The sequence below is a fragment of the Buteo buteo genome, chromosome 4 (assembly GCF_964188355.1).
Source record: "Buteo buteo chromosome 4, bButBut1.hap1.1, whole genome shotgun sequence".
NCBI classification, from domain to species: domain Eukaryota; kingdom Metazoa; phylum Chordata; class Aves; order Accipitriformes; family Accipitridae; genus Buteo; species Buteo buteo.
In genome coordinates, this window is record NC_134174.1 from 37683248 (window position 1) to 37711236 (window position 27989).

The 27989-nt window shown below is 38.7% G+C and overlaps 1 protein-coding gene and 1 long non-coding RNA gene across 2 annotated transcripts in view; one reads left to right on the plus strand and one right to left on the minus strand.

Annotated features, from left to right (window-relative positions):
- OPN4 (opsin 4) lies at nucleotides 1–27843 on the plus strand. The gene is made up of 10 exons (XM_075025562.1): nucleotides 1–157; nucleotides 6142–6284; nucleotides 8223–8356; nucleotides 9520–9723; nucleotides 11569–11740; nucleotides 13207–13371; nucleotides 16711–16818; nucleotides 17968–18148; nucleotides 23586–23654; nucleotides 25000–27843. Exons 2-10 carry the CDS (start codon nucleotides 6145–6147, stop codon nucleotides 25189–25191), a joined length of 1365 nt encoding a protein of 454 aa, XP_074881663.1. The 5' UTR covers nucleotides 1–157; nucleotides 6142–6144; the 3' UTR covers nucleotides 25192–27843.
- Nucleotides 1–27989, minus strand: part of LOC142030093 (uncharacterized) — an 84650-nt gene that overhangs the window by 42540 nt on the left and 14121 nt on the right. The window lies entirely within an intron of this gene.

The window sequence follows — 27989 nt, forward strand, 5'->3', positions numbered from 1 at the left end:
CCCTGCTGTCTACTGGAAAGAAAGCTTAGGAGTTGGCGTCACCCTGCTGAAACCATAATTGAGGTGGGATTACACTCCTCTTTGTGCTGCCTGTCATCAGAGAGCAAGTGCCTATAGAGGCAAGCTCAGAAATCAGAGCAAGCGACTGTGAAGAAAAGTAAGTACTATCAGTTGTTTGAGGCCTCTCGTAGGTAGGCAGTACAAACACTGCACCTACAAACCCTAGGAAATTACAGTATTTCTGTTCTGACAGTTTTTCTAAACTATATGATTTGTTGTCATGTAAAAGACCTAACACTACCATTGGCTGTATAAGTCATACTGTGTAAATAAGCGGCTTTGTTACCTGTATTTGAAGGAAAAATAAGAACAAAGAAACCTGATACGTTGCCAAAGTCAATGTGGGACTGACAAAACATGCAACGTTTTGGAACTGGGCTCTATTCCATTAAAACATTCATTCTGCAAAACCAATGCCTACAATTTGAAGCCAGATGAATTCATAAAAGCAACGACATAGCGGTCCCTATTTCCCTTTCCTTGTCTTGTTTTACAACCAAATTAGATACAATCCATCTCATGTCCAGGCAGAAGTAGCTGAAAAATGTCCTTGTCCTAGTCTTTTCTGTTCCTGGCTTTTGAAACAATGATGTCACACAAATAAATCAATTAATCAGAACTAGCATTGAAATATGTTCAAATCCCCAAATGACCTTATAAGGATTTCTTCTTTCCCTATAAGTATAAACTAAACCTTGCTTTATACTCTTGCCATTGGAAGAATGTGAGCAGTGGGCTATATCAAACATAATTTATACTCAGTACAAATATTTACATGCATGGCCTTGCTCCTACCATCATCACTGTTAGCTTTAGTAGGACTTCAGTAACCAGCATCTCCACGTGAACAGTAATTAAGTGATATGATTTTTTTCTTACTCTGAAAACAGATATTTTTTTCCCCCAATAATAGCTGAACTGTATTCTTTGCATGTTGTGCTTTTTTCACTTATACACAAATACATTTCTCATGGTATGGGTGGGGGGTGGACTTTCAAAACCAGTATGTCTTCTAGTAGAAGTTATTCAGAGGTGAACTGGTTTGGTTGGTTTGTTTTTTTTTTTTTAATCAGTTATGAAATAACTATTTAGAAAACCTTCTCTTTAGGAAAATGTGCATAATAAACAGATTCCCAAGACAGAATCGATGCAGGCATCAAATATTCCTGGGTTTTATATCTGATCTAGACTTCCTTCTAACATGGGAAAATTACCTAGGAATCGTGGTTTTGTCCTGAACTGCAAATTAATTCCTTTATCCTTTTAACTCTTAGAACAGTGTCTCGGAGGGTCTTGACAAACTTCATGGTGAAATACAAGTTCTACACTACACTGATGTTCTCTGTGGCTGATTCATTTTTACCCCTTTTCTGCTTGCACCAAGCTTTAGCAGAAGGGACTGTGCACTGCTCTCTTCCAGAAGCAGCAGGCTGGCTCCTCAGATTGGCCCTCCGGGAAGAATTCTGCCGCCTCCCTTGTAACCAGCTGTGGCAGCAGGCCATAAGTATAGAATAACGAGGCTCCATGTTGTCCTGCAGCCTCCACAGACAAGGCCAGAACAGCAAAGATTTAGACATATTTATCTATCAAACATTTCATTTTGTCCAAAATCCCCCAAAGCATCTCAAGTTTGTAAGTCTCTGTCAAGTTTACTGAATGATAACTAATAACAGTCAGTTCTGTTTTAGCTGTTTTGTTGTAGGCAGTAGACAACCATTACTTTAGGGAGAAAAATGAGTATTTTAAGAAGGCAGACTGCATTAAACCTAGCTGTTTCCCTCTATTTGAGTGTTTCCACAAGAACACACTTAAACCTGCTGGAAGGAAATACACTAACATAGAGCAACTTCTTGCCACTGACTCTATTGAGACAAACGACAGAGTAGGATTTAGAAAAGGATTACACCTATATATGGAGGATAAAAATATCCTCCACTAAGATTATCTTTTCAAAGGGATAATAACCCTGTTTTAGGGTGCAAACCAACTGCTAAGCCTCTATACTGAAAATTAAATTCCTACATCGCTGTTCATTATGCATGTTTTGCAGCCCTGTGAAACATCCAGTCATGGCTAAAGGCAAGCTAATGTTTTGTCAGGAATGCTGGTCTGAATCAGTGTGGCACTTCCCAAGCTCCTTGCCGCACCAAAATCATCCAATTCTGCAAAACTATAGTGTAAATAAATAATAGATAATAAATGACATGCCTATCAGAGGTTAAAAACACAAATTCTTTTACACTTCTAGAAAAAGGCCAGTTTTCATATACACCCAAACAATATTATGAAACCTGCTTTTAAGGTTGACTAAGATGCTGTCCTTGGCTAGTGATACATTGTCCACTGACCCTCAGTACTTAGGGTGAAGAAGTTTTGTTACATTACAGTTACTACCTTGATGTCCTCCACAGCTTCCATGACCATTTTGTTTGCTTGCTTGAGAAATGTGCAATATTTATATTGACTGACTGTCAGGAAGTTGGTGCTTCCCAAAGAATTCTTTCCTACAGAATTAACACCAACCTAAGCCACCCACAGCACAGTTGGTCTGTGGGTATACTGGCACCCAGTGGTCCAGAGTCTCAGGTGCAAGTATCTTTTACTTGACTCAAGAAAGCTGTAGTCCATTGTCTACCTACTGGAAAATGTCCAACCTCTTAGCTTCTGGTTCAGATTTTTGTGCATTTGGTGATGTTTTGAACCATTAAATAAACTGTGTTGTCGTATACTTGGAAGAGAAATAATGAAGTGCTGGTTTTGCCTGTTCATTTTTCTTATCTTCATTACGAGGTGTTTTTAGAAAGAAGGCTGAACAGAAAAACATGGAAGGCAACAATGCTATGTATTATCAATGCAATTGAAATAGTTGTTAAGAGTATTCTCAAAGGACAATTGCTACGGTGGGGATTGCAACAGTGGGATTTTTATTCTCCGCTGCCAACAAAGTACTCATACCGTGGGGTGACAACAGAAGACAGAGACTAAACAAGCCTAATCTGCTGGAGAAACTGAATAGAGAAAAGCTTTGGGAATTGTCTGATTTCTTGATTATCCTGCTGACCTGATTTCTTCAAGCACCATCTTTTTCTCCCTGTCCTTTCTTTTGACGTACAATTCCCATAGAAGATCTAAAGCTGAACTTGATACAGGCATGCATTTTCATCTTCTCGTAAGGAAGCTGTATGTACACAACTTAGTGATGAATTTGAAGTGCTTAGGCGTGATCTAATGCCCTGTTGGTCAACCAGTACCTTTCTTTGATTCAAAGAAACTTTGAATCAGATCTGTATTTCCAATAAAAGCAGCAAAATGACTTTTTTTAATAATTTAATTTTTTCCTCTTAGAGAACAGCCAGAGTTGGACCCTGTGATAAAAATCCCAGGCCTGCAGGAAGTCCACAATAAAATGGGAATTTAGTCCTCTTTGCCACAGAGCTTTTTTTTTTTAACCATATATTTAGTATTATTTATGTCCTACCACTGCTCCAGTATAAATATTATTCCTTTATTTTTTCATACTTGACATTTTTACTGACTCTGAACTTGTTTCCTTCCTGAATAAGTCATTTTAAAGTCTCCTACTGTCCCTTAAATAACCTTTCCTCTCTTGTGATTTCTCTGTGTATTTATATTTGTCTTTCAAATTTTTCCTTGTCTTTAGTCCTCCACAAATTTAATTCAAATTAAAGCCATTTTAATCTGTTCTTTGTAGCCAATACAAGCTCCTTTAGTTGCTTCATTTCTGTTACCTTGATCCAGTCCTGATTAAATGGATAGCTACAGGGAAAAACATCAGAAATCTCCATTCCATTAATAATCATCATTAACTCTCTGTAGAACAGCAGTTAAAAAATGTTCCAGCCACAAGGCTAAGGAGAAGAAACAAACAAACAAAACCAAAGCAAAGAGAACACCTAATCTCATTTATTTTAAACAATTTTATCTCAGACTCTCCCTCTCCACTTGCTATTAGTATGGGATTTTTTTCTTTCTTATTTTACTGGCAGTGTGTTAAGCACAGCAATTTCTACTTGGGCAAGATGCCTATTGATGTCGATGATGTGACGCCAACTTACACTTTGCTGCAGGAACCTGAACAATAAATGCCATGATACTGTCATTCAGTTAGTGTATCAACCTTAACATTTTGCTCCAATTACAATAACAGCCAGAGCTACATTTTGCCTCTCTAAGATCAGAGTATTTGTCCAGCATTTCATTGCTGCTAATGTAGAAACCCAGGGAGCGCGCTCTAGTTGTTGAGGATTGCTGCAGGCAGATCTGCAGCACACAAGCAAAGACAATCTCTTCCAGAATTCCAGACACTCCTGGGGTTCACCTCTTGCTGCTGGCACATTGGTTTTAAATACACACTGTCTCTAATAACTTCAGTCCAATCTCACAGATGTATTCAGAAGTAATGTCTGCCTCTGTTGTCTGAAAATACCCATTTCCTTTGATAACTGGGGTGTTGTCAAAGGCATTTCTGAGTTGCACTCTAACAGTGAATGCCAACTACTAACACAACTGTAGCATAAAGGTAAACTTCATATCTACCTCTGTGCACTTTCCTCCTTTCCTACCAGCAACCTTCCTTTTCCTGGGAAGGAATGACTGCATATGAGAACTGTACCACCACCTGCCAGTACTTGTGATTGTAAAGAACATATCCAGTCTCATGGCACTATTTAAACTTGGTACAGGCACAGACCTTGGTACAGGCAATGCCCTTGTCCTGGATCCTAGGCCACAGCCAAGCTGGCAATATTCACAGTAGGCAGGCTACAAACATTTAAAAAAATTTCTTGGGCTTTTCTCAACCCTGGTGTGATTCTTGTAGCTCAGTAGCTGAGGAATGCCAGGCTTGAGCTATAAGCAGTAGTCATGACATGCCATTCCAGAGTGCCAGCCTTGATGAGAAAAGCCTGGCCACAAAGAAGAGACAGGATCTGTCCATGCAGATGAATGAGGACGGGGCTCGGTATTTTTCATGACTCCATTAGCTGGTTGGAGCTGATGTCAAGACACGTTTAGGACGGTGGCAGTTGCACAGAGGTGAGTTTAAGTCTCCTTGCCTGACCTTATATCAAAAGGCAGCAGAACAGACACGGTTTGGACAGCTGTTCTTCTCTTCAATCTCTATCAGGTCATCCTGCTTCCTGGGTGCAGCCTTATTGTTTGCTTTGTTACTAATCTGGGGTCACTTGGCCTAAAATGTGTTTGTGGTTCCTGATACATAACTAAAAAATGTTTTAAAATTATTATTTAAAATGCTGTAGTCTTCAGACTTGGCTACTGAATTTTGCAATGAGTTGTTAGATGATTAAGACACAAATGCTTTCATCAAGTGCTTTATCACATACTTCACAGAGAGTAAAATACCTTCATACAGTGCAGAGTGAAAACAGCACTGGTATGGAAACCAGGCATAAGGAACAAAGGATTTGTGGTTTAGTTTTTCTGAACCTTAATTTAGTTTCCAAAAGACTCTTGTTAAATGCTGCCAGGCATTTGGTAACGAAGTCTTGAGGGCAGCTAGCAATTCAGTGTTATTCAGTGGGAGAAATGAAACAGCCATACTACTCAAGGAATAAATGTATGTTTATCCATAGAAGATCATTTCTATTTAGCTAGAGAAGTCTAGCCAGTGACATCAGAGGATAACAGAAATCATACTTCACAGGTACAGAAACTTTCCTGAAATGAAAACTACAGAAAACTTACTCGTTGTTAAGTACTGCATTACTTGATGTCAGATGCAATGAAAAGGTCCCTGCCTATCTCTCTCTTTCTCCTCGATATACTTATCTTTCTTCTGAGAGAGAACAGATTGCTGTTCTTCATCAAAATTCTAAATCAACAATAAACATATAAACCTCCCTTTGACCTTTGCACTGCTGATGGCATACTTATCCCCTGAAGATGATCAACAGTAAATGTAATTTGAAAGCAATTAGCTTATTCTGACTTTTTTTTGCTGGCTGTCTTTTTGCATTCTTGACCATTTCCTCTAGAGAAGCACATGCCAGCTTATTCAGTAAAGTCTGACAATATACCTATGACCTCTTGTTTACTCCACAGAAGATGACAGTGCAAGATGTTCCTGGTGCCTTTCCTACAGTGGATGTCCCAGACCATGCCCATTATACAATTGGAGTAGTCATTCTTATAGTGGGGATCACAGGAACTCTGGGTAATTTCCTGGTCATCTATGCTTTCTGCAGGTATCCTTCTTTTAGATGTTTTTTTAAACACTCAAGTTTATGAACTTTAACAGTATCTTGGCTGTGCTCTGCAAATCCAGTGCAGGCATACCATCAGACTACTATGCAGATATAGTAAAATGCACCAAGAGACATTGCTGTAGGAAAAAAAGTGGCAACTTGCCATTTCCCTCTGACTTCCTCCCATTAACCATAGCCATAGCAAAATTGTTAGCAAAATTGCAAAGAATCACCCAGATATGCCACGCAACAGAAAAGCAGCCAAAGCAGAAACCTTCCAGTGAATTTTCTTCTACTGGCTGAACTGTGTCTGCACTGGAATGATAGGACGTTTTGCACCTGTCTCCCACATATCTTCTCTATTTTAGATGTTTCCTTCCTCCTGCTGCTTACTACTCAGTTTCCTTCCCCCACTCTGTTCCTTACTGGCCATGTCTCATTTTCACATTTTCTAACACTTGGCTTGTTTCCTTTTAACTAAAGCCACATTCCAACTTTTATATCTGAAGGAAATTGGATCTCTGACAATAACGTGTTATTTTCACCATTCCTGTTTACTCATCCTGTTTCTGTTTTGTCACACTGGGGCAGAGCATTGGCATAATGTCCAGGCCAGTGAGCTTCTACTTCATGGTTGGTCTTTAGGCACTAATGTAATAAACCAAAGTAATAGCAATTTTATGATAATTTGTCTGTGTTAATTTAAATCACTGGAGTGTGGGCAGAAGTAGGCTGGGTCTCGAGTCCGTATTTATGTGGTGCATTGAACAGTAGGTTTCAGCGTGTACATTTGGAATAGACACCAACTCTTCGATGTGGATGACATGGCCTTAAGAACAGAAAAGGTGTTGGCATGCAGACCAGATATGTGAGGATGAAGTACATGAGCCAGCTTAGCTCTTTGGTTGGTCCCATACAGGAAATCCAGTCATGGCAGTTGCAGTTTCACTGGAGGACACAGCTTGTCTTCATTTGAATATGTTATGATGACAGAAAGGGATATTGATAGCAAGGTAACAAGTACATCAGAAGTTCAGAGAACACATCAGATGCCTACAAAGCAGTCTCAAGTAATGGCAAACTGTAAGATCGCCAGCTGCCTGAAACAGAAATATGTTCAGTAACTTTGCAGACTACTGAACAAATACAAGCAGCTCATAAGCGTCTACTAATAATATCTCCTTGCTCCTAAACTGACAGATAGGGGACAGTAGTCCCAGTGATTGATTCTGGATCAGTGCAAAGAACCCATCATTTATTTTGGTATCTTTCAATTGTGTCTAAGACTGAAAATTTGAGAAAGGAGCTAAAAAGTTACACTGAGCCCCAAACTGAGGAGCTCTCAGTTGAACTTTTATGTATACCCTTTAAATCACTATAATATTATGAATAATACATACAGGCAGGATACACTGAAGGCTGGCTATTGCTCTCTTTAAAGTCAGTGTCTGGGCCAGTGAAATGAGTGTCATAGAGAAGAATTGATGTAAACCAAAATGATTGATATGGTACATAGTGAGTTTGTTTAATCCCTGTGTTTGGAAGTCACTGTTGATCTTATCAAAAGTGGAAAATGCGCTCCCTTCCCCCTGTTTAACATGATGCAGATCCAGAAATCCATAGAGTACATCAACTTTAATTTCCTGTTCATCATGGACATGCAGTGCAGTGGGTCAGAATATCTAAAGAAAGAACAATATGATTTATGCCCATCACTGAGCTGGTTATCAAAACAAACCCTGTAAAGTGCACAGGACTATAAGGGTGTAAAACTGAGCATTGCTTATGTTCTGTCATGAGGGAAATGAGAAGCACTCTGCTGTAGCTTGCTATATAATGTGCCTTGGTATTTGTGAAGCTGCCAAGGCTTACAGGAAAGAGTAAGAACATAATTAACAGTGCAGCAGTGTTTAGCAACATTCCTTCTGATCTCTGTAGGAGTAGGAGCCTTCAGACTCCAGCCAACATATTCATCATCAATCTAGCTATTAGTGACTTCCTGATGTCCATTACGCAGTCTCCAGTTTTTTTCACCAACAGCCTCCACAAACGCTGGATTTTTGGTGAGAAAGGTTTGTATATATTCTTTCTAAGATATCACTAAGTATGTTCTTGCCATAGTGCAAGTTAATCTACTATTTCCTTACCCTGGGGTACACTTGCCATGTTGAGAACATTTCTCAACATTGTTTCAATGTTGACACAAATGTTCCTTTGAACATTTTTGTCTGTGTGCAATAATACATTCCCACCACAGAGAGGAAAGCTACATACATGAGATAGATACAAAGGCAACATTGGCAACCTAAGGAACAGGACTAGTCTTTTTGACAGCATTCTTCGCCAATCATCTCACAACTTAGTTACTGACAGAGTCTTATGACAAAGAAGTACCACCCCCCAACAGACCAGCTTAAAAGCTCTTCTAAATAACCTGCTCTGGGACTTGCACCTGGCAAAGTGAGGTGAGAAGGCCTGGCAAAAGTGAGTTTTCACAACAGAAATATTAACTGAATGCTTCCTGTACAGTAAGAAAATGTGGAATGAAGGTGCTTTCATTCGTCCTATATAATTTAGTAAAAGGAAGGCTAGTCTTTGCCTCTTGAACAGGTATTGACAGAGAGGAAGGTCAGAGAACTAATGTTGCTTCTTCGTCTCTGATGACTAAAAGCACAGGTTTTTTTAGTTCCATGAAATGTTCAATTGCATACATGTTAAAATAAAAACAAAGCAAACCCCTGCTTTAAATCATTAGGTTGTTTGAATAATGAAAATAACTCATTAATATATTCATAGTCTGCATATTTACTTCAGTTACGCTGCCCTTGAGATACAAATGGTTCCATGATAGCAAAGTAGCTATAGCCCACTGTTAAGAAAAACAGCTGTTTCTACAGGAACTGCACTAAAAATGGAGTTAAACAAGATATTAATGGACTGCTGAAATGATCCCACTAGAAACACCAGAAATCAATGAGTGAAAATACGCTAAGTATCACTGTCTCCAGCAATTCAAGCAAACAAAATCTTTGAAGTTTATCTCCATGGATAACGTAATTAGCAAGACAGACAGCAGCTTTGAAATAGCATTACAACTGCAGGAAAACTGAAGTTCCATTGCTTTACAAATTCCAGAAGACATTAGTTCACAAGAAACACAGACTTGAACTCTCCCAGAAATTAATTAGCATGGGTAGATTAATTTCACTGCTACTTCTGTCATCTTCATTAAAAGGCTGTGAGCTGTATGCCTTCTGCGGAGCTCTGTTTGGCATTACGTCTATGATCACTTTGATGGTGATTGCCTTGGACAGATATTTTGTCATCACAAAACCTCTGGCTTCTGTTGGAGTGACATCTAAGAAGAAGGCCCTAATAATCCTGGTAGGAGTCTGGCTGTACTCTTTGGCTTGGAGCCTCCCGCCCTTCTTTGGATGGAGTAAGTGAAAGAGAATAAAAGTTTTCTTCCCCTCATAGCATTGGATTAAAGACCGCTTACAGGTATAGAACAGGGTTGAATTGATGGGGTTGCATGTTAGGCTTGAATAAATTAATTTGAAGAAAACTGATAAAATACATATTGAAACTGAAGATCTCTAATCAAAAGAAAAAAAATCCAGTGTGTATTACAGTATATTATATGACACTGGCACTTTTCCTTAAAGTTGTTACTTACTGAATAAATAACAGTAGATAAAATCAAGGCCAAAATACGAAGGATGCACCTGCCTATTACCCCATACCTACTTCTGTTGAACCAAATTCAACAATATAAAAGTGAAATAAACGTATTTGTGGTTTTTCTGATGACTTTTTTCCTCCCCAAAGGTGCTGTGTAAGATAGTAGTGTCAATCTAAATTTCTTTATTCACATAAAAGAGGAATACAGTCTGAGTATTCTGTGCAAGTACATCTTCAGTAAGTCTTGACTGTGTTCTAGATGGGCAAGTTGTACTAGGTGTTGGTCACATTCTCCATTCAGCCATCAGTATCTTCACTAAGGCTTCCAATAACAATGGCATTTAATAATAACTAACTAATTTGCTTTTGTAAATGTGAATTTTACACCTGGAAATTGGAACACACATACAGCATCTTGATCCTTGCAACTTGTAACAAAAAGAGTTTCTGTTATTATTCCTCATTTGAATCTGCCTCACTAGCATTAGTTTCCTAGGAGTCACCAGTTTCAGTCAGTAAGTTAGAATGAACTCATCATTCAAAACCCAGCCCATTACTGTGCTCCCTAATTCCAGAATGTCAGCTCAGCTGAGGTGAGAACATAGCAATGTTTGATTTTCCCAAAGGATGATGCAACCAACTCAGTTCCTGAGTAGAATTTCAGCAGATTTTTGTTATTGTCTTGTTATTGTCATTCTGGTCCTCCATAAACATGAAGCATGTTTAAGCAGGCAAACTGCAATACTGGAAGAAGCAGCCTTTAGTTGAATGAGAAGCTGTTAGAACAACAAAATGACAATATAGCCTTAGATTCTAGATTCTTAACTGGAAAAGGTGGAATAATTCCTTGAAGGGTGTTGTTATCTTGTAATTAGATTCTAATAGTACCCACAGTACTAACTCTCATATGGTAATTCGATGCATCTGAGCACATCTGGAGCAATATTTTTAAGAGTTCAACAGAAAATATCACTGTAAACAGTGAAAATTAAAATGCAAAGGTAAAAAGACATTGCTGTAGACAATTTCTTTACTTAACAGTTTGACACAGTTCCTTTAAGGAGATTATATTTTATTTCAGGCAGAATATTATGTATGTACTATTTTTTTTTACTTGTACTCAACTTCACAACAAAATTAATTTGATCTGCACAATAAATCTTTCTCCTTTGCACAGTAAATTTCCCTTATCTGCACAAGCTTAAAAAAGTGGTAGCTATAGCAATCAGTTTCATTTCACTCCTTGGGAAGACAGCAATTTGACAAGAAATGGAGACATTTAAAAACAATACAAGACCCACTGAAGTATTTGGAAAGATACCCTTTGACTATGCTGAGCTTTAAACAATATTCAAGAACTGAAACAAAATTATTCATTTTTCTGATCTGAAGCCTTAGACTGTTAAACATAAATACAATAGGGCAACAAGAGTAAAAGAAAATGAAAAGAGGTGCTTTAAGTGAAGAATCATGTATCCTTTTAAACTCTTTTTCCCTTTAAGAGAATAGGACTAAATCCCATGTTATTCTGAGTATCTTTAACTTCTGCACTCAGAATAAGAATCATTTCATGATTTATGCCTTCTCCCATCTTTCTTTATAGGTGCTTATGTTCCCGAGGGTCTGCTGACTTCTTGTTCCTGGGACTATATGACTTTCACACCATCAGTCCGTGCCTACACAATGCTGCTTTTCTGCTTCGTCTTCTTCATTCCTTTGATTGCTATCATATACAGCTATGTCTTTATATTTGAGGCTATCAAGAAGGCCAACAAGTAAGTAGCCAACAGTCTTAAGTTTTTACCCTTCTGTTTAAGTGACTGCTTATTTTCTTAAAACAAACAGAAGAAAATAGGGAATTTTTTCACTTTTAATTTGTACGCACGACTGAGACGGGAAACCAAACAAGAATTCTGTCAATAGTCAACATGGTAAGAAGTATGATCCTTAGAAGGACCATTCCTGAATTTAAGCCAGAGCTGTTCAGTATATTGTCTAATGATGTGGCAAAGGGTATGGGTAGCAGCAATAGAAATCTGAAGGATGAGAAAGGACTACAGAAATTAACCATCCAAAAGAAATACTAAAGGGACATCAGAGACAGCTAATAACAGTGTATCAACAACTATTGCATAGAAAAATAGATAGAATCGAACTACAAATTCTGTGTTTGAAAAAGGGTGAAAAAGAGGCAAAACATTTAATCACAGGTCTCTGAAACAAAAACTATTGTTGTAAATGGAAAGGCCTATGTCTGCCACTACATTTGTAATCTCTAGATATCTGTCCTGTAGATATCAGCATATCTAGTCACACAGCTCAGAAGTACAGAGTGAGAGTGAGCCACCTGCTCACTTCTCCCCCCTCCCAGTGGGATGGGGAGGAGAATTAGGAAAAAAAAAGTAAAAATCATGGGTTGAGATAAGAACAGTTTAATAACTAAAATGTAAAAGAAATAAAATATTAAAATAACAATAATAATACAAATATAATAATGATTATAATAATTGTAATTAAAAGGAATATAACAAAAAGAGAGAAATTAGATCCAAGAAAAGACAAGTGATGCACAATGTAATTGCTCACCACCCACTGACCAACACCCGAGCAGCGATTTGCCCCTCCCAGCCAGCTCCCCCCAGTTTATATACTGAGCATGATGTTCTATGGTACGGAATATCCCTTTGGCTAGTTCGGGTCAGCTGTCCCGGCCATGCTGCCTCCCAGCTTCTTGTACACCTCCTCGCTGGCAGAGCATGGGAAACTGAACAATCCTTCACTTAGGATAAGTGCTACTTAGCAACAGCTAAAACATCAGTGTGTTATCAACATTATTCTCACACTACATCCAAAACACACTGTACGAGTTACTAGGAAGGTAATTAACTCTATCCCAGCTGAAATCAGGACAGGTAGCAAAATCGGACCTAGAGAAGCAACAACTTCTCTAACTATATTTAATATAGCATTGTTCAGTTGGCTTCAATACCTGATTTATGTTGAAATTCTTCTGGCACAGGACTGTTTTCTTCACCGAAGCAGACATGAATTTTACCATTGATTAGTGCAACAAAAGTGCATTGAATTGTGAAGGATCGGTTACGTACATATATTAACACACACTAAAAATGCATGACTTTCAGCATAAACTAGCATAAGAGTAATTGTTGCCCCATTTTATGAAGCTATTTGTTCAATTCCCTACCTCCTTTTTTTGCTGTTCTATGCTTATTTCCCCTAGGTCTGTTCAGACATTTGGATGCAAACATGGAAATAAAGAGTTCCAGAAACAGTATCAGAGGATGAAAAATGAGTGGAAGATGGCCAAAATTGCACTGATTGTCATCTTGCTTTATGTCATTTCCTGGTCACCATACTCTGTTGTTGCTCTGGTAGCTTTTGCTGGGTAATTATGAATGTATCAGCAAAGGAATTTTCAGTGAAAGCAAAAGGTGTGAAATTGTAAAAGACAGATGAAAGTCAAAGCTACTTGTCAAATTTAATGCCTGAATTGCATCCAAAACATTCACATATTAAGGAGTGACTTTTAACAAATGAGGCACATGCTGATTGTGATTTTTTCTTAGTTTGACTTTAAAAAAAAAAAGTTAGAAAAAAAAGAAAAAAAAAAGAAAAAATAAAAAAAAAGGAAAAAGAAAAAAAAGAAACCAGCAAGGTTATTACTGGCAATATAACATTACTGTGCTGATGATTTCTGAATGCAGATTCTCTATGCTAGGATATTTGAACTATCTGAACTTTATTTAGCACTAAAATGCTAAATAAGGGGCCCCAAAGATCCACCCAGGGGCTGATTCTCTTTTCTTTCTCCACTTATTTTACTTACAAAAGTCTATTCATTTTCTTGTGTTACATCAAGCTGCTGAAATTCTTTACATGTATAAGCAAGTTCAAAATCAGTACATACTTGCATTGGGGAGCTTTTTGATGCTGGATCGTACATATAAATCATCTAAGCATGTTCTTAATCTATTTAATTGTCAGCATACAGTAATTTCAACAAAAGCATGATACTGTTAATACAGTATCTGTACATAGCTTGACACCAGACTATAGTGGATACAATCCAGGAGTAAGTAACAGATTGGGAGTCCAGATGCCTTGGCTCTATGTAGCTATTTCTCCCATGTTAACATGTGAATTTGCCTGTGCTTCAGTTTAGCCTTTGTAAAATGGGTGTGACTATCTGCTTTAGAAAACCTTGTCAGCTGCAAATGCTCAAGTAGAAGACTCCTATGACAGTACAAAACACTTCTATTTGTATTTTTCAAGTCAGAAATAAAAAGTATGTTTTCCTGGAATTGACAAACAGGATAAATTTACTTATGATGGAGCATTTTGGGAGGCAGGGGTGATTTTTGCTACACACTTACGGAAGAGGCCACTGCAGGGCGTCTTCTCAAACATAGCTTAGAAAGGCAGCTTCCTAAACATAGCATTTCTAAAATTTTACACTGAAGAAGAAAAAACGCTAGGAGAAGAGGATTCTCTCCCTTTGTATCCAGAGGGGCAATTCCAAGCAGCAGCAAACATTTCCTCCATGAAGGTAAACACACTCCTCACTCAGAAACGTGAATCCTTAGGATGTGCCCCAGTGTCCCATTTCCTATCACAGGGCGACTTAGGTGCTGGGCACCCACCACTGGAGATATATGACCAGCTAGAGACAGAGGAAGAGCAAGAAGACGAAGAAATGCAGCACACCTACGTTGCAGCACTACTTGCTCTAAGATACCTCAAAACAAAAATTAGGAGATGCTTTAAGCTAACCATTTAAGCTATGTAGAACTGTCAGGCTGTCCCATATAACTCAGCACCTATCTTAGGATGATCAAGTGCCTGCTGAACTTGACTTCTAGCCTGTGTCTCACACTGACAAAAATCTGAACAAATGTACAATTTTATAACTCTACAGTATGTGACAAATGAGCATCTGCAAATTTTCCTCACAAAGACATCTGGTGAGCAACACAGCTTCATTCAGCTTTTTTTTTCCATTTCTAAACTATGCCTTTTAGGCAATCCTTCTGGGATTTTTCAGAGATTAATAGACCAAGCCTGGAGGCCTTCTGTGGACTTTTATTACAACAAACTCAGATAAAATCACTGCATGCCACATATGGGAGGCAGACGGGGAGTCTGTGGCTATAGTCTTGGGCTAAAGACAACTCATCTGACAGAGGAACAACACACACAAATGAAGGAAGAACCTTAATTCCTCTAGAAAATATTTTGGATGGGGAATACTGAACGAGGTCACAGCCAGGCTCGCTAATATTGTTGGTCTACAGGCTGTATTTTCTGGGAATGGTTAGCTTAAACAAAAGCCTTTGTCACTGTTGGTTTCTGTTAGCTGAACTCTCCATCAGTCTTACCAAAGCACTATCTCTCTCATCTCAGGGTCAAAAACTCCATTCCAGCAAGGTCATACTGCTGTGTGTTCTCCAGAATCTGTAAAGAATTACACTTCTAACCAATGCTTTAAAAGTATGATCAGGAGAAACCATGTTAAAAATTGTCTCTTTTCAGAGAAAAGCCTTAAATTAGAGGTGAAATGGCATCTCAACATTCAGGTAGCTGACAAAATGATTCCTGTATTATCATTGGCAAACCATTTCCATCTTATCACAGAGTATAAATATTCCCATAGTATGATGAAAAATTTCTTCATCAGGAAGATGAGCTGCCACCTCCTTATGCAATCTTCTTTGTTGTTTGTGTGCAGCACTCATATGAGACCTTCTTCTGAGAGAGGATTGAGAAGAAAACCTGTTTTCCCCCGTAATATTACAGGAATACATGACTAATTGAAAGATGGAGCTTAGACTGTCTTCTCAGGAAGAAGAGCAGTGATAAAGAAAGGATGTTATCCTTGGGAGGAAAGACTGACTTACTGGGCCATTTCACTTAGAACTCTTTCTACCAATGCAAGAAGAGGTCTTCATAGCCTCTAAGCAGGTCTATGGAGAATCTGCCTGGTAGAAACTGCCTATGAAATGTTATTGTTATTTTGGTCTGAGCTGTTCTATTGACTTTCTTCTGACCAAGACCTTATGGGCTACTTCAAGCTATCTTGAAAAATTAACTGGCTGATAGCAGCATGGCAGATAGACATCAATCATAATTCTTTTGCCCTTTAAAGTCACATCACCTGCATATATGCATGGTCAGTAACACAGGAGTGTAACACATGACACCTGAAAATACTTTCCCTTTACTGTTTAGTTCAGAAAAATACTTCCCCTCCACTTTTTAGTTCAGATCAGGCAAAAAATAGTTTGATGAAGTTTGAGAAGGAAAATGGATTTATTAGTTATCCTTCCCTATAATGGCTCATTTGCACATCCATTTTGTGACATATTACTCAGCAAGTGTATCTGCTGAGTTTGGAACAGATAGATACTCTGATGAATGCACATTTACTTATTGAAGGCTGACTTTGTCTCTAGGGTAAACAACATGCTAGCAACCACCATCCTGAGTCATAGTAGTGAAGTGCTGCAAAAGAAGCCCCACGAAAATCATGTTTCTCAGAAATGCAATTAGGCTGGTATTGATCTTTACAGGCAAAGGATGTAAAATTTGTTCTCTCACTGTTTGGGTACAGAACTCCCCCTTTTACTCTCTCTGGAGCACTAATAAAGCATTGTCTTGTCAGTGTTTTTAACTGCATAGACTACATAGAACTCAGTAATAAATATATAATGCATTTGCATTTCTCTAGGTATTCCCAGGTCCTAACACCCTTCACGAACTCCATACCAGCTGTGATTGCCAAAGCGTCTGTCATCCATAACCCCATCATTTATGCCATCACTCACCCCAAATACAGGTAAGTTCACTCTTATAAGCTATGTTTACTATAGCAAAGAAAATCAGACAGTAACTTAGTCACATTCAGGACTAGTACCTGAACTCTGCTTCACCTGCTCATTTAACGTCTGCAAGACAGCCTTGCCCTCCCCAAGAAAACTTCTCAATACCATATACGTGTCAGTGGAATTTGTATTTGGAACAAATTACTATGCAGATAGGAGTTAGAGATGTTTATGGATACTGATCTGTACTTACAGTTTACATGATAAAAGACAGAGACCTTCCCACCTCAAAGGAAAGCACCATAAATTTTTTAACTATCTTCACAAGAGATGCAGACATTTGTCAGTGTTGCAAACAGCAATTTGTTAAATTAACCAGCCCAGTGAGAGATGCAATACAGTGAGTCAATCCACCTCTTCCCTATTTTGTGCATCCTCCCCACACTTCTTCAAGCTTTCATATTTCAGATAGTATTTCTTCTGAGTTGTAACATCTAGGGTCATTACCATATCAAGTTCAGACGCAGGCTGTAAGATCTGACAGACAGCAGCAAAGCCATATATATGCTGTTGTTTCACCCCTTACAAAGACCTACTGGGGAACTAGACAGAGAAGAGGTGGGCATGATCATCTAAGTGGGGAAGGCTGGGAGGAAGAGTAAAGCAAGGCAAAAGAGTTTCCTTATGCTGCATACAAGGAAAGAAATACTGTAATATAACTGCACATTTTGTACAACTCTACAGACAGCCAGCAAACAGATGTGTAAGAAGAAGCTACAATAGCTGCTTAGGGGAAGATTAAAATAATTCATTATGTGGTACTTCTGCGAGGTTCAGTTTAAAGGGACAGAATTTTATTTTTGCCCCGATTAAGCTGAAAGCAGATAAAACATCATTTTAATAGCTCCCTTCAGTTCGAAGAGTTGTATTTTAATGCCCTTATCCCTGCCAAGCAATAAATTTGAGTTCTGCAGAACACTGTGAATAAGTGATCTCGCAGGGTGATTGTATACGAGATATTGGATATCTGGAAAACTCTGTACCCAGTAATTTTCCAGTCCATGCAGCATTAGTTCATCTCTCTGAATAAATGCATTGTTTATGATGACTGAATTTTTGTGCTAACAGAAAAAATCTGACTGGTTCTACCTCTCACCCATTAGAACAGCCATTGCAACATACGTTCCTTGCCTTGGATCCCTGCTGAGAGTCTCTCCTAAAGACTCACGGTCTTTCAGCAGCTATCCCTCCTCCAGACGAGCGACGGTAACCAGCCAGTCTTCTGACATAAGTGGGCTGCAGAAAGAAAAAAGGCAACTGTCTTCTCTCTCTGACAGTGAATCAGTAAGGGAGACACTTCCTGTACACCATTTTTCATTGCAAACTTATTTATTTTCATATAGAGTCCTTCAAAGTGGTAGATTCTTTAGATGAAATGCATTATGGTGCTTATTACAAGAGCTCTAGAGAAAGCAGATGGACAAAGTGAAATAAAAAGACGGAAGGCTGAAGTGTAAAAGCAGAATGTAGATCTTTGTATTCTTGATGGTTGGTGACACTGAAGGAAGAGCGGAAAGATGGAACAACAGGCATTTTAGAAAGTAAGGAAAGCTCAGAGTCAGAGCATCCTTGAAAGTATGATCATACTTCTAGGATATACTTCTCTGACCACAGATTTGGAGTCTGGACACACACAAAAAAGGAACTGCTAGTCACTAAATAAGTTCTCTAGTGAAAGCAAGGTTGTAATGAAACAGATAACACTTTCTGAAAGTGAAGTGGGATGTATTTGGAAACGTATTAATCATTAGATTTAGTCAAATCAGTAAATCCATTACAGAATAATTCTCACAGAAGTCCTTAACAGCTTGCTGCTGCCAGTCTAAGCAAAAGCAAATGTTTTGCACAGCAGCTGAAAACAAGGCAAATATTTGGCATCCTAGGCTTTCTCTTGGAATCCAAAGTTACATTACTAAGTAACTAAGTACATTAGTTAGTTCATTGCAATTGTTTTAAATGAAATTTCCAATATATGAAAAGCCATAATTTCCTTGGTGATTATTTTCATAGTCAAGGTCATAATTGTACCTGATCCAGCCAAGCACTGAATTCTGAAAGTTGGTTTTAACAGTGACATTTCAATTTCTTTGCACTCTATATTCTTTTGACTTCTAGGTCCAATCAAAATGAAATTCTTCTGGCTAGTAGCCACCACTCAGGTGGAAGGTTTTAAAACTGGTTTTTTATATTACATCTTTTAGATTGTGAATCCTGATTCTTCAAAAAACAACAGACTCCTTCAGTAACACTGTGTGTTCTTGTACTACTACCAGTGCTGCGGAAGGGGAACCACACAAACAAATCAACAATTCTTTTTGCTGAGGAAAGCAGCTCTTAATACTCGAGGTAAAACAGTGGAATTGAGAATTAAAATTACCCAAAGTAAAAAATTCCAAGCAATTGGCATGCTTCAGTCTGGGATTTTCTATAAGCCTTGAATAAGTCTGGATCTTGTTCAGAACAATAATGGAGCCAAGATTTTCTGACAAGAATATGTGTTTTCCTTAACTATTTGATTTGACCATAGAATACTCTTTTTTATTAGTAAGCAATATCAGTTTAGCTGAAGCACAGAGCAGAAAAAGAGTTCTAGTTTAAAACAAAATTTCTTCAATGCTTGCTGATTATTTTGTGGGTTTTTGCAGCATATGTGTCTCAATTAAGCTGTAAGATTTCTAGACATACACTCACAATGCAAAAAGGCAGTACATATGCTGCTATGTATTTTATGTCAAGGCTGGTGAACAAACTGTAAGCTGATAAATTATCTTTATGCAATTGTTTTGTACTCCTGTGTATGCAAAGATGTTCTGCACCTTGGAAAATCCTAAAGAAACAACTTCCAGTAGTTCTTTGCAATGAAAAGGAGCCAAGCTCCAGAGCAGATGCTCAGAAAATAAAGTTGCTTCTATTTTAAAATTCAACCAAATCGGACTATAAGTGCTAATACACTCTATACATGGAATGGGAAGCACAGTACACATTTTTTAAAATGTTGGGATCAAGAAAATAGCCTAGCCCAACCTCTTGTGTTTCAGCAGGAAAACATATGTTTAGATTGTCCTCCTGGATATTTTGTTAAGCTCTTCTAAAAAATATTCCATGGAGACATTTCAGTCTGGAGAAAATTTACTCTGTAGACTCATTTTAATCATTGCTTCCCCAATAGTTAGAAAGCTGCTTCTGAAAATACAAGCTTGATTGTCACTGTTCCAAATTAAATTACTTCCCCTCCCCCTTCTTCTGTGTTCCCCTTATCCTTCCCCACAGAAACAATGATCCTGATCCTCCTTAGAGCAATCAATCTGCTATGTATTAAAATTCTGGTATAGCATCACCAGTTGAGATTCTCTCTTAATAGTAACAGACCTATCAGGCCAATTTTTCCAGTTCCATCAAAGTTTATGTTATTCTACACCTCTGTCATGGTTTAACCCCAGCCAGCAACTAAGCACCACGCAGCCGCTCACTCACTCCCCCCCCCCCCCACCCAGTGGGATGGGGGAGAAAATTGGGAACAGAAATAAAACTTGTGGGTTGAGATAAGAACGGTTTAATAGAACAGAAAAGAAGAAACTAATAATGATAATGATAACACTAATAAAATGACAACAGCAATAATGAGAGGATTGGAATGTAAAAATGATGCGCAGTGCAATTGCTCACCACCCGCTGATCGACATCCAGCTAGTCCCTGAGTGGCGATTCCCCACCCCCCACTTCCCAGTTCCTATACTAGATGGGACGTCCCATGGTATGGAATACCCTGTTGGCCAGTTTGGGTCAGCTGTCCTGGCTGTACGCTGTGCCAGCTTCTTGTGCCCCTTCAGCTTTCTCACTGGCTGGGCATGAGAAGCTGAAAAATCCTTGACTTTAATACTACTTTAATACTAAATACTACTGAGCAACAACTGAAAACATCAGTGTTATCAACATTCTTTGCATACTGAACTCAAAACATAGCACCGTGCCAGCTACCAGGAAGACAGTTAACTCTATCCCAGCTAAAACCAGGACAACCTCTTATCTTTATTTTCTTCCCTGGGGAAAGTTTATCGAAGTATCAATAATTGAAAGTATCAAATATTGAAAATATCAATAGTTGCTTTGAGTATTTTCAAGCAATTATATATTCTTATCTGATGCCAGCTACATCCAAAGCACGTAGATTGCTTATGAAAAACCCCTGCTGCATGAAAAAAATTAAAGAAGTATATTGCACTGTTATGTTCCCCCATTTTAAGGCAATGTACACTGTCAAGCAGAAAATAGGCTGGTTTGCCGTAAGCTGCTCATCAACCCCATTAGCAGTTTCATTGTTTTATTATGATCTATGGAATTCTGTGATTCTTCATCATTGTAGTGAAAAGGATGGCAGAATGAGGAAAAGGAACAGAATTTTTTACTTCTACGAAGTTCTGGTGGGTTGGATTTGTCTTTTTATTTTTTTGTTTTCCCATTAATTGGAACAAATTTTATAAAATCAGGGAGCCTTCATGAAACAAAATATTTCTAAATCACCGATTCTGCAGTCCCCAGACATTTCCTTCTATTTATTGCTGCCTTCACCCAAGCCACTTTGGAAACTTTGGCCCAAATTCCTCCAAACACCTGTGCTTCCTAATTGGGTATTACTATGGAAACATTATCTCGTCAGAACTACAAGGTGCATCACAGAAGTTTCAACAACAGACTATAATGAAACGCTATTTTGTCTGAAATTTTGCAGTGCATCCTGTGGAGAAAACAAAACAAAACAAAAAAAAAAAAAAAAGGAAGCTGAATTACTGGCTGGATGGACAAGCCCAAAGGGTTGTGGTGAATGGAGTTAAATCCAGCTGGCAGCCAGTCACAAGTGGTGTTCCCCAGGGCTCAGTGTTGGGGCCGGTTCTGTTTAATATCTTTATCAATGATTTGGATGAGGGGACTGAGTGCACCCTCAGCAAGTTTGCACCAACACCAAGTTGGGAGGCAGGGTCGATCTGCTTGAGGGTAGGGAGGCTCTACAGAGGGATCTGCACAGGCTGGATCGATGGGCTGAGGCCAATCATATGAAGTTCAACAAGGCCAAGTGCCGGGTCCTGCACTTCAGTCACAACAACCCCATGCAGCGCTACAGGCTTGGGGAAGAGTGGCTGGAAAGCTGCCCGGCAGAGAAAGACCTGGGGGTGCTGGTTGGCAGCGGCTGAATATGAGCCAGCAGTGGGCCCAGGTGGCCAAGAAGGCCAACGGCATCCTGGGCTGTATTAGAAATAGTGTGGCCAGCAGGAGCAGGGAAGTGATCGTCCCCCTGTACTGGGCACTGGTGAGGCCGCACCTCGAGTGCTGTGTTCAGTTTTGGGCCCCTCACTACAGGAAAGACATGGAGGTGCTGGAGCGTGTCCAGAGAAGGGCAACCAAGTTGGTGAAGGGCCTGGAGCACAAGTCTTATGGGGAGCGGCTGAGGGAGCTGGGGCTGTTTAGTCTGGAGAAGAGGAGGCTGAGGGGAGACCTTATCGCTCTCTACAACTACCTGAAGGGGGGTTGTAGTGAGGTGGGTGCTGGTCTGTCTCTTCTGTCAGGTGGCTGGAGACAGGACGAGAGGAAATGGCCTCAAGTTGCGGCAGGGGAGGTTTAGGTTGGATATTAGGAAAAATTTCTTTACTAAAAGGGTCATCAGGTATTGGAACAGGCTGCCCAGGGAAGTGGTTGAGTCACCATCCCTGGAGGTATTCAAAAAGCGCATAGACAAGGCACTTCAGGACATGGTTTAGTGGGCATGGTTGTTGGTTGGACTCAATGATCTTGAAGGTCTTTTCCAACCTAAACGATTCTATGATTCCATGATTTTAGACTCAACAGACTTGATAGTTTTGTTTGTACCTCTAAGCAGAGCTTTTATAAAATCATACAAGGCATAACTTTTGTGAAATGTCTTTTATACAATGTCTGTCTCTTGTACAATTTCTGTCTAGGTAAAACTGATTCTTATGGGGCAAATTGGATGGAATTCTACAGAACCTAGGGTGATTGTTTCTGCTGTATTCATTTTAGGGCTGTACTGACACAGAAACTGATACACCCAGTATGTTCTCCAGACTTGCTAGCAGACAGATTTCCTAAGAACTGTGTAAAGACACAACTCAAACTAGTGACATAACAGTCAAACCTAAACTGAAGAGCCATTATTCTGGGATTTGTGAGAAGGTATTAGACTGCGTAATATCTAAATTCTCTGACAACTGGTAGGTTAACAAATCTGCACATTTTACCATAACTAATCATGAAGGTTTCTGCCAAGAAGATGGGGATAACCTATGAGTTAACACAATGAGTAATGACTTAGAGGCTGTAAAAGGTCATCAGCTTTTTATTTCTACCCTGGTTCACTATTCAGCTGTCTTTGTTGCATTTCTGACAAGTAATGGTACTGTTTTAGTGAACTTAGCATCTGAATGGTACGTTGTCTTGTGTTTGGTTTTACGTGTATGTTCAGTAATATTTGTATTTCACTGACCAAATTACTTGGTCAATCTTTCTGTTGACTCACCATTTGCTATCAAATGAACCCATGTGGTGAGAGGTAAAAACCAAGGCTATCTTTAGGATATCACTATTTTTCAGTCAGTCCTCCGGTGTCCCCTTTTTTTTCTTTTTCCTATACTTTGCGTTTCACGTATGTGAAATATTGTGACATACCTATATGTCATTTATATCTTTCTTATCTGTGTTCATTTTTCAGACAGCTGTAGATGCTGATGACATATCCATGGTGGAACTGAATGTCACACAGTACACTGCTACACCTACTGTAAGAATTATTATTTTAATATTAGGCATGGGTCTAACTAACCATGGGAACAAAAACTAATGACAATCCCAGTCTCCGAGTACAATGAAGTTAATTTTAAGTAAAATGATACTCTCAGCAGAATATAGAAAACATGTCCACAAAGGGTAGATCATTGCTGAAACTAAGCAGGAGAACACATGTACTACAGAGTTCTCCTTAAGTCCAACTTCTTCAAGGAACTTGAATATTTTCTTGAATTCAGTAGCTCACCTGATTAGGTTTGTGATTTTCTTGGTGGAGCATGGAAGCATTAATTTTGCGCCATCTTTATAGGAATAATATGCACAGTAACCTAAGATAGCCATTGTGATGGCCGTACCTCTGAGACAGCCATAGTCTTGTGGCAAGTACTGCTGTACAAAGTGACATTGTTAACTATTTAATGTTCTCTGTTTTGGGTAGCAGCAAACATATAAAAAATGCAACTTGAAGGAAATCAAGGTAAGTTTTTGAAACATGCCATATCACCTATTCAGTAAAGATGTTGTGCTTAGTGTCTATTTCTTCTTCTATGTAACAAAGCTACAGCATACTGATTTTTATTTTTTTTTTACATCTGCCACAAGTGAGTCAGCTTGCCTTAATTCCTGACAGACAGGGAAATAAGAGAAAAGAGTTGACAGGTGAAAACAAGCCAGTTTTATCTTTGCAGTATTAACCCCAATGTAATATAAACATCTTAAATTATCTCTGTATTGTTAGCAGTGATCCTTACAAGCTATTGCTAGCCTCATCCCAACACTCTCATTTTTTGGTCTTGTGCAAGTGACAGCTAACATTGCTATTGTCAAAAAATGCTAATTAATCTTTCCCTCAATTCCTGTTTTCACTTCATTTTCTAGTTTGCTTCGCCCTTCAAACTATCCATGCTGTTACCGCTACATTTTGCATCACCACTTGCCCCAATGAACTTAAACAGTCTCTCTTTATGGAGGGACTCCTTACTTGATTGAATTCATAGACTGCTTGAGCATATTCACAGCACTTTTGTTCATAGTTGAATGTGCTGTCATCAGCCTGGTCTTTCATCAAAGTAAACCAGCTCTTAAGTAGCAAATGCAAAGTCTGTGCTTTAAGTACATTAACTTGTTTAACAGTTTTTTTTCTCGTAAGTTATTCACAAAATATTAAAAAAATGCTCAGATCTACTTTTTCCTCAATCCTTTAAGTTTGGTTTTGAGTTAGTCGTGGGGATCAGCAAAGTGCTTATCTAAATATATGCCACTTTTTCATAGATGATGCAACCTGATCTCCTTGTAGATGTTTGTGTTTTCCATTTCTTTTAAATCCTTGCATCCTTCAGAGAGGTGACAGCCTGAATGGTATTGGACAAAGAAAAGGAGAGTCTCACCACAGACCATCTGCAGCCCAGACACCCAGCATTACAATAACATACAGCAAGTTCCAAGGAGTAGAGCTGCCTTCTGGATACAACTCTGGTTTCCTGCACCCCAAGATCAACAGCCACAAGCAGAACAAAAAGTCCAACAGCTGAGTAAGTGGTGCAAGCCAGAATGTCACTTTAGCCAATACCTCCGGAACAACTATGGACCAGCTGAATGCAGAATACCTTCCTACATTGTTCTGAAACGCTCCTTACAAAGACACAAGACATGATAAAAGCAAGATGAGTAAGCTTTTCAGCATCAGAACTCTCTCCAGTGGTTCACTTCTTAATCTGAGTCACATTGTAATTTTATTATTTCTTCTTTATGCAGCTCATGAAACAATTTATTTCACTTGGATTTTACTCAGCTCAGGTATATTCCACCACTGCATGGATCTTACCTACCAGCCTCCTAGGATTAACTTGAGAGGAAAGGGAAGTATGAGATTCAAAACTGGCCTTTGTTCACTTAATGTGGTTTAACTTCAAAGCTATTACAGAGTGAAAGCTGAAAGATTTGGGGAAAAAATGTACATTACTTCCTAAGATGGTTTCTTCATTATTGTGAAGTTCTTCAGCCAAACGAAAACTTAACCACACAGTCAGTGCTCCCTTCTCTCATCAATGACACGTTTTCCTTCATCTTCTTCTATAATCCAATTGAAAGGCAATGCACTTGAGCAGTAAGTTGAAGTCTCAGACCTTTAATTTCTGAGATTCTGGGGGAAGAGAAAGGAGTAACACTGAGGATGAGGCTATGGTCCTTTCCATACTTAGCTTCTTTTTGCAACAGTCACTTAAGAGACCAGTTTAACCCACTCTTAGCTGACCTCTATAGCTATAGAGCTATAGCAAAGTATTAAGAAACTCCAGACTTTCCTTTAGCAGGTTTCGTGAGAAGAATGCAGAATTCAAAGCAATATTTGTACTGAAATGTCTTATGGGTAAGTCAATACATCTGCCATCTAATACTTCAAAGTGGTTTACCTTAGATGTGCTTTTCTAAAGTAAATCTCGGGAGGAGAAGGGTTAGTTCTCCAAAAATAGTTGTTCTAGAGATGTGTGGAATCCACACCTTCCCCACTTTAGCATTTTAATTTTTCCCTTCTCTAAACAGCAGCATTCTTATAGGTGAAGTTTTTTTCCACAGTGACTAAATCCATGAGATTGTACTTATTTCTCCCAAAAGGAAAAGACTTCTATGAAATAGTCTTTTTCTGCTTTTCCCCAGTGCTCCTTCTAGCACATGAGAATAAATGGACAAAATTAATTTGCAAACCATAGCAGTCTACATCACAAGAATTATTAGGTATAGTCTGTCCACAGTGGGGATATATACCTTCTGCGCCCAAAAGCACAGGGCACAAAGAGCTATTGAAACAGTTCTTCCTCATGGGCCCTCTAGTAATTCTCCCTTTGGTTGCAATAATGGAGGGAACCTAGTAAGTCATTTTGTCCTAAGTAAATCAGTTCTTCCTTATGTCACATCAGAAGAAGCCATAAAATCAATAAAAATGTAACCAGCTTATTCCTTTGAGGGGAGAAAAGTAATCAGTGGGTTCCAGAAGATTTGGGGCATTGTTTTGAAGCAAACTTTTGGAAACTTACTTCAAACTGAGGTTTATTAAAAGGAAGGTTATTAAAACTAAAAATGGAGGTGATAATAACTTCTGCAGCAGCCAAATGTTAGATCATGAAAAAGTAGGCTCTTCAGGCTGGTAATAAACTGCCAAAAGCAACAAACTGTTCAAAATCCAGGACATTTTTATATAAATAAAATCATAGGCATTAAAGATGGAAAGGAGCTACTACAGTTCCGCCCTTCACCTACCACAACCGGATATTGTCTCCAGGCAGAGCACAATATTAAACTGATAATATATACAGCTAGCAATAAGGAGAAATAAGAAAGAAAACATATCATCTTCAAACAGGAAGTATATTCAAAGATATTAATCAAGTCTAAGGAATTTTATTATGACTTATTGCTTAGGCTTTTAAAATTATTTAAAAACATGAAGCATGTAATTCTTCCCATCCTTTGTCATGAAGGCCATTCACACCAGTGAAAACTGGGAAGAAATGCTAGCAAATGCTGCCCATTTCATATGGGTCACAAAAGGCTGAACCTGTCAAGAAAATAGGTCAAAACTCACACATGCTGTTTCATGTGTTAATAAGAAGTGCATGGTACGTGTCATTAAGAGCTAGACCTTTTGCTCCTGTCATGATTTTGTTCCCAAGTAGTATTCTTGAAGACTATACTCTGCACTATTCTGCATTCCCTTCCACTTTTAGAGAGTATAAAAAGAATACTTCCATGGCTAGAAAAGCCTTACGAATCCACAGCATGTTGTTCTCTATATCCTTCAACTCCAACATGTACTAGAGATTAGTTTGTATCTATAAAAAGAACTACAGCTGTTCATGCTTGTCTACTTACAAGAGGCTTGAAAAGCATATATTAATTAGGGAGAATTTGTTTGGGAGCACTTCAAAACTCGTGTGTACGCCCTGTGTAACTAACGGCTTTGCATTCCCTTCACCTCTACTGAGACTCTAAAAATCATTTAGGGGAAAGCCTACAAAATTCATTTCACCCGAATATCTCTCCAAGTGATTCACACTGTAACCCCAGTGGCATTTGGAATAAATCATTATTAGTTCATATTTCATCTCATCTCAGCAGCTTTATTTGTGTCCTGTATCCTCTACTTGGCAGCCATTCTTTCCGCTTTGCTGTCTCTTTACTCCCTTTAACACAGATGACTGATTGGATTAAAATAATTTAGGACTGAGATGTTTCATGTTTCAGTTAAAGTCAACTGTACAGCCTGTTCTGCACTAGAGAGACTGCCTGTAGTTTACCATGCACTTGGGCATGTTCCAGTGACTTAGAGGTGTGA

What these genes read in the sequence shown, in the direction of transcription:
- OPN4 (XM_075025562.1), top strand. Translation starts at nt 6,145, where the DNA reads ATGACAGTGCAAGATGTTCCTGGTGCCTTTCCTACAGTGGATGTCCCA. An exon ending in GTCATCTATGCTTTCTGCAG is followed by an intron (nt 6,285 to 8,222) that starts GTATCCTTCTTT and finishes TGATCTCTGTAG; the next exon opens with GAGTAGGAGCCTTCAGACTC. An exon ending in CTGGATTTTTGGTGAGAAAG is followed by an intron (nt 8,357 to 9,519) that starts GTTTGTATATAT and finishes CTTCATTAAAAG; the next exon opens with GCTGTGAGCTGTATGCCTTC.